Below are 11,335 nucleotides of genomic sequence, written 5' to 3'. Positions count from 1 at the left end.
TTTAACTTAGATAAATGTAAAAATTTAGTGTGTGTTTACTATATTCATGTTTTTCATTGATGTTATGTGTTAGTACCACCATGATCAGAATCAGCTTTATTGGCCATGTATGCTCACACACACACAAGGAATTTGTGCTCTGTGTACTAAAGTACAACATTAAATATCAACATAAACAAAGACTAATATGTACAAGACTAAATAAGTCAATAGTGCAGGGGTGAGTTGTGCAAAAATGCTGAGATAAGCACGATAATGAAAATGTAATTATGTAACATCATCATATACATGAGGTAGAGAGTGTTTGCAGTACTTACATTAAGCATTGTGCAGAGATTGATATCACATTAGGAGGATAATAATACACTATTCAAATGATTAAGGTATTGACCCTAAAATGACTGTCAAATGAAGAATGTGTGACTTTTTTTATCCAGTAGATGTCGCCCTTGAGCACCAGCATGACGCCAGTAGTGAAGTGCAAAGTATACTCAGGCATACAAAGTATATCCACTTATTTTTCAGTCTCCAAAGGGTATACCCAATTCTAAATCCCTTCTGATTCACAATATTCAGTATGCTGCAATGTGTTTTCCCTAGGCTGGTAAAGGGACTATGTAGTTGTCTCATCCTGTAGTTTTTTTTTCCAGTTAAAATGATAAAACCTTACCTGCTCTTCTTTTGTGGTTTATGTTAATAGCATCCCTACTCCCTTAAGTCGAACAGCAAAAGTTGAGTGTTTAAGTGTAAATACAAAAGGCCCTTTTTTTAAGAGCATTAAATATGCAAGAGTAGTCTCACAACAGAGACCGATTATCCTTTGCTGGACCGGCCCCTAAAAAAAAATTAGTTTTCCCACTACTTCAGGCACCACTACAAAAAAAATTGACCTGAGGGCCACGTTGAGGGTTGATGGGGGCCGCATGTGGCCCCCCGGCCGCCAGTTGCTCACCCCTGATTTAGCGTCACCAATTAACCTAAACAGCATGTCTTTGGACTGTGGGAGGTCACTGGAGTTCCCCGGAGGGAAACCACGCATGTTCATCAACCTCAGTCTTCTCAGTTCAATCAGCTTTTTCAACAATCACGCCCACATGACATCATCCACTAACGCCTCCACCACCAGTGACTCCATGGAGGGATAGATCTTGATTCCACTCAGGGCAGACATCTTGGATCACCCTATTCAGAGTTCAAGCGCCTTAAATTCTCTGTCAATCATTCAATGTCACATATGTAAAATAAATATTTATCTTTGATTCATGTGCTTGTCTCTCCTGGTTGAAACGAATGGAAGTAGAACATTACAAGAGATGACAGATATTTAGACGTAAAGCTTTCATGTATCAGTGTTCAAACTCAGCGATAACTGCAGTTACTGTTAACTGGTGAGGCGAAAACTTCCTCGACCTCAATGTGACAAAAACAAAGGAGCTCATGATTGACTTTCGGAAAAACTGTGAAAAACCTAAAGCTATAGTGTTGTTCTGTACAGATGTGGAGATCGTTGAAAGGTACCAGTATTTGGGTGCCATGTTCGACTCACAGATAAAGTTTGATGTGAACACAGAATGTATTGTAAAGTGAGGTCAACAAAATGTTGTGCATCTCTTACCGGTATTTTGTTGAAAGTCTCTTAACTTTTTAATTTGTCTGCTGGTTCGACTCTTTGTGTGTAAAAGACACAGGAACGGCCTGCACAGTATTGTAAAGGTCTGCTCTAAGATAATCAGTGCCCAGCAGAAAGACTTGTGTTCTTTGCGGGAGAGGCAGGTGGTCCAAAAAGCTAAGGGAGTTCAAGGTAATGCCCTCAGGCCGCCCCTTCATAGTGCCCTCTTTCATTTCCTCCACAATCAGGCTGTTTAAATCTTGTATCCTTGTATTCTTCTCTTTGTTTATCGTGTCCCTTCCTCTTGGGTTTAACGATAAGTGGTTTATTCCTGGGACTTCTATTCCTTGAATGTAGTCTAAGGTGTGACTACGGTGCATCCTTGAATGTCTTAATTAAGTATTTATTGACTTATTTATTAGTGTTGTCCTTAAAGGCTTTATATGCGATTTTTCAGATTTAAATGTAATAGAAATCAAGTATATCCTCTGAAAATAACTCTGTGAGTCATGACTGTCTACAATGGGTGTAACACCCGAGTCCCACTGTCTGTGATGTTTTCAGAGTTTTCAGAGTCCTATCTTCACTTTGTTTACATCGCCTGGACAGCCGGCTGACTCCTCCCCTCGTGTATAAAAGTTGTTTAATTGAGGGACTAGAGAAAAGAAGAATAACATACTGTACTCACTGCTTAACTGTGTTTCTAGATCACGCTCATTTCAAGTAAATTGACATGCAGTGTGAAGATACGAGCATAATAAAGATCGCTAGCATTAGCATGCTAACACAACAATGCAGCGCAAGTTGTTTTGGTTTCATGCAGGTGCTCAAGGGCGACATCTGCTGGATCCAAAAAATCGCATATAAAGCCTTTAAACTGTGCTTTTTATCGGCCCTTGTGGGTGTCATTGCTCGAAGAGACCACACGAGGGTGTCAGCGTGTCAAATACCGATTTGTTTGTTGTGTCTGATTAATCTCCTTCTGTTGTTTGTTTGTAAATGTTTGCGTGGTCTGGGAAGACTGTGGAACCCAATTTCCCTCTGGTATAAATACAGTTGTATAAATCTAAGTCTAAGGAGATGGTTAAGAAATAAAAAATAAAAAAAAACACCACAGGAAACCAGTTGTACACATGCAGGAGATCTTCTCTGTGAAATCACATCCTTCACAGTCCTGTCACACGGACCCATTTGAGGATTCTAAAGTAAGCCTACCTGTTGAAGCACCAATGCTCAAATGGACCTTCCTGAGAGCAATCAACAACACTCATCAATCCTTAATGAGAGAACGATCTTGATTTATGTACAAACCAGGCAGATCTGCTTGTCAAGACACTTTGCAAAAGCACACAGAGGCTGTTAAATTCCAGATTTTCTGCAACAGTGCAAGCATTAAATACAAATACAGTATGCTCAAACTCAGATTGTGAATGACTAAGTGTTTATATCTGGAGCTGTACTATGCTCATGCTCGGGACTAAGTGTACGACTCATTGTTGATCATTTTTGTCATACTTCAGAAGTTGTCAAGTAATTTCAAAATTCAAAAATACAGACATACACAGAATACACTGTGGTGGTAAAGTCCAAAGTATTTTAAAAAGGAAGTTATATAGTGGTTAGGTGTGCTATGAATTTAACACTTAAAAGTATGCGCAACGGAGATAAACAGTCCTCATTTTTATATTTTCAGTCGTTCTGCACTGCATGGATATCTTACATTATAATCTTTGCTTATTAACACCACAGTCACTAGTTATATTCTTACTTATACAAACAGACAGAAGAAAAACTCATCATGGTCTTTCTCGTACATGCAAAAGGTATGCTCCAGGTGCATTCAGTTAAGTTTATTATGTTCAAACAATACATCTTAAATACTTAAAAATGTCTGAATTAGAGTAATACCACAACTAAGTCAAATACTCACAGAAGTCTACACTTACGCGAACTTATTTTTTACATGGCAATAATTAAACCCAGGGACATTTATTAATGCAAGACTAGACATCATTCAAACGTGTTATCTATATTAGGTTAACACTTTATTCAATCAAGCTCAATTATGCATTGAAGACAACTGAGTGCATTTGAGTTTGAACTGAATGTGAAAGAGAAACGATTGAGTGATTACAAATAATCTGTTATAATTTACACATTTAGACCTTTAATGGTTTCCGTATCCTGGGGGATACAGTCATTTGACAGGCTGTGGGCTGGAGGGGCAAAAAATGGGTGCACTGCAATTTCATGAGAAAAACTGAAGGGTGGTTTGGGTTAAGTACTCAGGTCATTTGACTTCATGTCAACATTCAAATTGATACAAATCATTTGTTACAAAATCCAAAGTGACGGTGTGCAGTAACAAAGACACCGACCATGAACTAAGTGATGTTATATTTTCATGTTTATTAGAGTGTTTTGGGGACTTCGTATTTAAAACTTATTTTTTGAGGAACATTTTATAAGTTCTTGTTGAAAAATTATAAATTGGGATTTTCACAACATTGATTATCAGGCATTGAATATTTGTATCCGGACACATTGCCAGATAGGGGTATAAAACAGGTACAATCACTCACATATAAATTTGTTTTATGGGTTTATACCATATAAGAAATACAAAATATATATATATTGATTACTCTTAATTTGACTCCTAAATATGTTTTATTGGTTATAAAAGCCAATTTGCACATGTTTCATGAACAACCCCGATCATTTTTCAGCTGTGCTGGGGGAGTCTTTGCATCGTCACTGGTCAAAATATTAGCAAAATCTTAGTAAAGTACAGTGGCTGGGAAGTGCAAAGCAAAATAACAAACTGTGAAACACTTTTACAACAGTTGAGACAAATGTACAAGTGGCAGAACACTTATACCAGTCCCCAAACAAATTGACAAACGAAAGAATCTTGACGGAAAGGGAACGTACCAAAGGCAGGAAGTGAATGAGTGAGGTATCATTTTATTTGTTTTGGCTGAAAGACTTGGCAGTGATATGGAGTTTGTGAGTGACAGAAATATGTTTTTGCCCGTTTTGTGGAACTCTTTTAAGCCAGATAACTCAGTTTTGCTTTTGCTCAGTTTTCCGCTAGCTGACAGATTGTTTCTGGAGCAAGGTTGTTTACACATTTAGAAATCAGGTTTGAAAAAGAAAAGTTGACAAAACTGTCAAAACTCACTATCTTGTATTTCTTTAGAATTAGACAATAGTGCCATCTGGATCGGATCAGGAGGGTTGCCGGTAGGCGACCTAGGGCCTCCTACGGAAACACAGGAGTTTGCAGAGCCAGCAGGACCTCCGACGAGGGAACAGGAGCCAGCAGGACCTGTGGCAGGAAACAGGAGTCGGCAAAGTCTCCCAAGGAGAAAAAGGAGTGCAAAACGGGGGCCTGTACTACGAAGCAGGATTTGGGGTTAGCGAGGTAACTTCAGAAAGAATGAAACTTTCAAAAACCTTACAACCAATCTTTTTTTACACTTTATTTCATCATTGTTATCAGTTTGGTAAGAAAAAGAAGTCAGGACATTTTTAGCGTTATTTAACTTCCAGATCCTTGCATGGTCAAGCCCGGGAATATTTCACAGAACCTTGACATCACAGTGCGTTGACAGACAAGTCCAAACATCACTTACTATAAAAACGTGCAGCAAATGAAAAAGTATTCAAATTCAAAGGTGAACGTAAAAGATCAAAACCAAAGAAACGTCCAAAACACACTGCAAATGAAGAAAAGAAGACGTGCTGCTAAAAGCTGAAACAACTGCGTAAACAATAAACATGCTGCAAATACATAAAGGATGCATAATCATAAAGACATGTTAAAAAAAGAAAAAGGCTAAGTGGATGAGTATAGAGGAAGAAAGGGACACTGAAGGGCAGGTGGGGTCAGCTGGATGTAAGAGCCAGGTGATGAGGACAGGTAAACACGGAGAGAAAGGTAGAATGAGTAAATATAAATAAATACTGAAAAAAACATTTAGCTATCACTGCCGTATCTGCAAAGATTGATATAGGCAGCCAGTAAAGATACATTTTTCCTTTGTATTATATCTTGTGCAAATTCTGATGGACCTGCAAATTAAAAAAAACAGCCGATAAATATCAGAAAGCTAATTTCTTGGAAGTCAGGGGGCTGACCAGAATCACCAGAATTCAAGACCAAAAGTGAAAGTAAGAAACCCTATCCTATAAAAAGCCGGACAAGCCTGCACATTTGCAGAGTCACTCCAGAACATCCAGAGCATCACAAGAAAAGGTAAGACTCTCTTCATTCTATGATTTTATTATTCATTTGATTGACGTCAGTTTGTTTTAGACTTCAAGATGTTTATAATGATAAATCTCTTTTTTTATAAAGGACTCCTTGTACTGCTGAGTTTTCCTTTTCCCTCTTTGTTTATTTTTCTTGAATGATGTGAACATGGAATTGACATTTATTTAAAAGTTACTTTGACAAACCAACTCTCACATGAACTGTTTTTAATTTTTTTTTACTGATGAATGAATTGAATGGGCTGCACGGTGGTGCAGTGATTAGCACACGGTGGTTCCTGGTTTGAATCCCTGTTGATCAGGCCCCTCTCTGTGTGGAGTTTGCATGTTCTCCCCGGGGAAATTATTCTCTCTGGGTACTCCGGCTTTCTCCCTCAGTCCAAAGACATTAACACACAACTGTTATATTTTACAGATATGGGAGGAAAAGAATCCAAACCACCCACACCTCCACCTTCTCGTAAGACTTTTTGCACAAATATTAAAATGTTTCCTGTTCAAATATTGTGACAGCGTTTCTTGAGGAGATGTTGATTATAAGTTTAACCCTTGGTTGTCCTGCCGTTAAGTATACACTACATATACTTTATTAAATATGCCTTTGGGTGTGGGTAAGCAAGAGCACGGGGACATCTTCTGCTGTTTATCTCATACACATTAATATCTGTCTGTAGCATAGCATGACACACCCAGACTGAATAACAACAACAGTGATACATCACTTCACTGGTCTTAAAGCAATATCACTCCGCCAGCCGTAACCATGAGCAACCTTAAAGGCAAAGTGCATCATCAGACTGTTACTCTTCCAAGTGTATGCAAAGTACAATTTAATTAAAAAAGAAGTTATCCATAAATCAAATACCATTCAGTGAAACATGATGCTGTTTAATTTGTTTAAATAGTCTGAAGTTGTCTTAATGTATGTTAACATGTGAATTTGTCTTTCAGCTTGTTTAAGACAGCCATGGAGGCCTCTGCTGACGTGAGTAAACAGGAAGTGAGGGTGGTGAAACTGGGTGTGGTTCTGCCACTCAGCAGAGCATCAATAACAATGTGCCTGTTGAACATTCAATATTTAAAACACTGAAGTAATGAATCTCATGTTCTTCTATGAACAGGAGCACTGAGGACAATCTCAACTTCATGAAATCTTACCAACCTCGAAACAAAGGAATCAAACATCTCAGGATTCTGCTTCATGGACCGGTCGGTGCCGGCAAGTCCAGTTTCATAAACTCTGTTGAAAGTGCTTTGAGAGGCGTTGTCACAGATCAAGCTGAGACGGATGCGACCTCTGGGAGCAGCTTCACCCTAAAGGTAAGAATAACTGATGACTGTGGTGACTCCAAACTAAGATTATTCACCATTCTCTATAAACTCCACCCCTGTCTGTGAATGGCTCAGTGCGCATGTGTGTGGGTGGTGAAGCGAGTAAGGAGAGAGAGAGACAAGGCGAGTGTGTGTGTTCGGTAGGTGTGTGCGAGAGGCAAGTTACTGATGCCGGGGACCGGAGCAGAATCAGCGCAGAGAAACTAGTCAGCATCTGATGTATGTACAGTTTGTGTATGCACAGTTTGAGCTCTGTGTGCATAATAAACGGCCCAACACCTCAAGTAACAAGCCGGACTCTCCGTGTCTGTTTACAACTTGCTGCACCCCAGTTAAAGTGACAGGGGTTAGCCCCAAAGTTGAGGGCTACAACTTCAGCCCTGGAGCAGACCAATAAGTCTCCCCTGTGCGCTCTGACCACGGTCAGAACGCAGAAGCAGGAAAGCTTAACATTACCTTACATTTACCTGAACGATGCAAATCATTTCTCCTTCTTCTTCACAGTACAAAACATACAACTTCCAGAAAGATGATCAGAGCTTCTATTCTATTGTTTTCAACGAGATCATGGGCGTTGAGAAAGACGACAACAATGGAGTCCAGGTGGAAGATATCAAACTGGCCCTGCGGGGACGTGTGGAAGATGGTTACAAGGTACACTCCTAAGACGTTCTCTTTTTTTGTTAAAGGGCCCTGTGGAGTTCACTTCAACAAGTGTTTTAAATTAATGCAACTTCTGGTGTTGAAAAATGAAGCCAATTCATAACTGCAATAACCTGCAGTTCCTCGAGTGTCCATCGGAGGCAGGCTGCAAAAGCCCTGGGCCCATAGCCAAAGAAATCATCAGAAGGAGTGAGTGTGTGTGTCTGTGTGTGTGTGTGTGTGTGTGTGTGTGTGTGTGTGTGTGTGTGTGTATGTATGTGTATGGATACTTAAGCAGACGCTTGGGTAAACTGTAGCAGGGATAAGCTAATGTTTTTGCACATTTGTTATTACTGTTTTTATATTGTTTTGATGTATTGTCCATGCAGCCATTTCCCAGTATCTGAGACAAATTTCTCCCTAGGGAGACGAATAAAGAAACCTTGACCTTGACCTTGAAATCCTGAGAATCCTCCCACACAGCTCCTAGCTTAAAAAATCCTAGCAAGGAGTCCTAGATGAGGAGTGATTTAGAAACACTCTCTGAGCGAGGAAGGGACAGAAACTTTTATCTTAATGAGGAGGCGTAGTTGACCTGTTGCTTAGTATGACACGTTCTTCAGAAGCTGATTGAGTGCTCTCTTACTGATAATGGGCATAGAAGTACAGGGAAATCGATTGGGTCCACTCTGTAGCGTAATTAATTTATTAAGATATTATATCTTTATTTAACCTCGGATTCAGAAAGGGGCACCACTTCCTGTTACAGGAAGAAATTAACTTCAACTGTATAAGTTATTTTCAGTCAGTTTCATATCTTGAAAGAAGTAAGTTCTAGAAATGTTAAACCAGAAAACACACAGACAAAGTTCTGAATTTTATGTTTTAAATTTAATATAGAAATGGTAAACAATCAGGTATAGATAAAACAGATAAAGAGTATGATTCTTATGATCGGGATAATGCAATTATAACGTATGGTGACATATATTTAGTAACGAGATAAAACGCGGTATTGTTTGAATGACTCTCTGAATAGACACGACTCACGACCTAATCTCTCAACACCCAATGCGGAACCAACACTCTGACTGTGAGGTGTGTACGATTGAACTCTGCCGACTGGTCCCGCATTTCAGTCTCCGGCAAGTGGTTCTTTTCAGGCCCAGAGAGGTCCACGGGCCAGATTAGATGCCTTAGCACCTTGGTCGGAGTATGCAGCTAGGATGGAGGTGGAATGGCAGTTCAGCCGTCGTGGTTGTGTCGTCATCAGCTCCAAGTGGATCCAACAGGAAAAATAATAAAGAGTCTTTTGATACGTTGATTTCCAATTCAGATTAACCTGATGGCCATCTCGATGAATCCAAATTAAGAAATTGGTGTTCAAAATTGAAGAGCAAAGACTTTGGAGAAGAAAATTCGAAAGCCTTGTTTGAGCAAAAATAATTGATGTTTAAAAAATCTATGTACCTACTTTTGTACGTTTACAATAGCTAAAGTCCGAAAAAAGTGTCTGTTTTCATGTACTGCTCCTCCTTGCTCCCTCTACGTTCTGAGTCCGTCAGCTACGCTCTGCTGAGCCCCCACTGTTAGACCCCACGTGGGCCAAGTCTGCTCTGATTGGTCTGCCGATCCGCTCTGTCGTTATTGGTCAGTTGCTCAGCACGCTTCTCGGAAATCCAAGGGTTACTCCCACTCTGACCAGAGGACAAATGTTTAAATTAAACCGAGTTTACTCAATAAGATTAAGAATAAGAATCTAAACATATATATACGTCACATATATATTTCTATCAGATCCACGTTGATGTAGGTTCACGTCATATATTTAGACATGCATTTCTATCAGATTCATGTTGAAATGAAAATCACACCACCTGGGAACATCCTCAGTTAATCCCAGCCTGTAGGTGAACAAAGCCATGTTATACAGTCAGTATTCTTAATAAGACATTAATAAAGTAGGAAAAGAAATTGGTGTCTTTAAATAACACCTTCTAAAGCTAATATCAAAGAGTATGCTTTATAACACGTCTAAATGTATAATTATGAAGGTTACGTATTCATGGGAATTCTAACACTAGATGGCAAAAGCGCTCCACGTCAAATTCCTATTAAAACTATAATAACTCTTATTTGTATTCTAAACATCAGATTTTGAGTTTAAAAAGATGATTATAATATATTCATTGTGACAATTACAAATATTTAGATGAAGAAAGACATAAATGTTCATTTGATGCAGAATTGAACGCTGTGGTTTAATCAGTTCTTCTGAAGTACTTCAACAGATGGTAAATTTTTACGACTTTGCAGAGACTGGTTTCAGTCACAGTTGATGTCTTTGGGGTCAATTCGTACATAGCAGAGTGTTCTGTTTCCGCTTGGTTGTTTACTCAATGCGTTGTAAAAGTTTATAATATTCTGTCTTCTAGAGCCTGTCTGAGAGGGAGACTTAAATCATTGATTAGTTCCTTTGTTTCTTGATAAAAAGTAACCAAGATGTTAATCCACATTCCTGAGTCCTGCAGAAAGAGAGGTTGTGAAACGTGGCTGCTAATATCGACTACAACTCATAGGCCCTCACCTATCAAACGTACGTACGGCATAAAAATGGGTGTCAACTCAGTGTGGACTTGCAGTGCAGCGAATCTGTCTGTGTTGTACAATCATTAGATCATACTGCAGTGCCTGTTAAGTTTCTTTTTTACTGTGTATGGTTAAGACAGGCAGATAGAGGTTCACAGATTTACTGTTAGATAAGAGAACTCATCTAAAATGTATTTTATATTACACTCCACCTCAAACGATCTCTGTAGGCTATATTACTTTTTAAATGATGATGAGCAGCGTGAGCTGTCAGGTGATTTCATTAGTTATGTGTTATATTTGATGAATTAATGTTTTTTAATCGATTTCGACTTCTTTAAAGATTAGATATTAGAGAGGCTGCTTTCGGTAATTAGGCCAACATGTTAAACGTTCATGCGCACAGGAATATTGCTGCAGAAAATATTGAGACAAATTAAAACAGAAAAACTAAAAACAGTTACTTTAAAGGGACAGACAAACCTCCAGAGGATACTAAATATCCACTAAATATTTTTAATCATTTTGCTTTTTTATTCACTGAAACATTCATGGCTCTGTTTTTTAGTTTCGTACTAATGGCCCACTGACAGAGAATGATCCGGGCTACAACTCCAAACCCTCTCTGGATGACAAAGTCCACGTGCTGGTCTGTGTGGTTCCTGTCAGCACAGTCTCTCTGTTAGATGACAAAGTTGTGCAGAAGTTAAGAGAAGTCAGACTAGCTGCCAGTGATCTGGGTAAGAAACACACTTACATTTCCATATAAGTAGGGATGTAAAGATCATTTGTGAAATCTTGAAAAATCGATTCAAAGGTGTCAAGGTTCACATCGGTACTATGAAAAATGAATGTCCATATCGGAGAGCGTCAGCAGCTGTAGAG

General features: G+C 39.0%; 1 protein-coding gene across 2 annotated transcripts in view; it reads left to right on the top strand.

Moving 5' to 3' along the window:
• The window catches only part of LOC132954521 (interferon-induced protein 44-like), a 158,302-nt gene that overhangs the window by 144,763 nt on the left and 2,204 nt on the right, over nucleotides 1–11,335 (top strand). Inside the window, exons 2-7 of one of the 2 annotated variants that reach the window (XM_061027094.1) lie at nucleotides 5,781–5,870; nucleotides 6,303–6,347; nucleotides 6,839–6,872; nucleotides 7,009–7,207; nucleotides 7,724–7,873; nucleotides 11,019–11,190. In XM_061027094.1, the coding sequence (XP_060883077.1) occupies nucleotides 6,305–6,347; nucleotides 6,839–6,872; nucleotides 7,009–7,207; nucleotides 7,724–7,873; nucleotides 11,019–11,190 (598 nt within the window). In that variant the 5' untranslated portion in view covers nucleotides 5,781–5,870; nucleotides 6,303–6,304. The remainder of the gene's footprint in view (nucleotides 1–5,780; nucleotides 5,871–6,302; nucleotides 6,348–6,838; nucleotides 6,873–7,008; nucleotides 7,208–7,723; nucleotides 7,874–11,018; nucleotides 11,191–11,335) is intronic. The other variant, XM_061027095.1, reaches the window with a different exon arrangement.

This window comes from Labrus mixtus, chromosome 20 (genome assembly GCF_963584025.1).
Source record: "Labrus mixtus chromosome 20, fLabMix1.1, whole genome shotgun sequence".
Lineage (NCBI taxonomy): Eukaryota > Metazoa > Chordata > Actinopteri > Labriformes > Labridae > Labrus > Labrus mixtus.
This window is presented reverse-complemented; position numbering and strand designations above follow the sequence as displayed.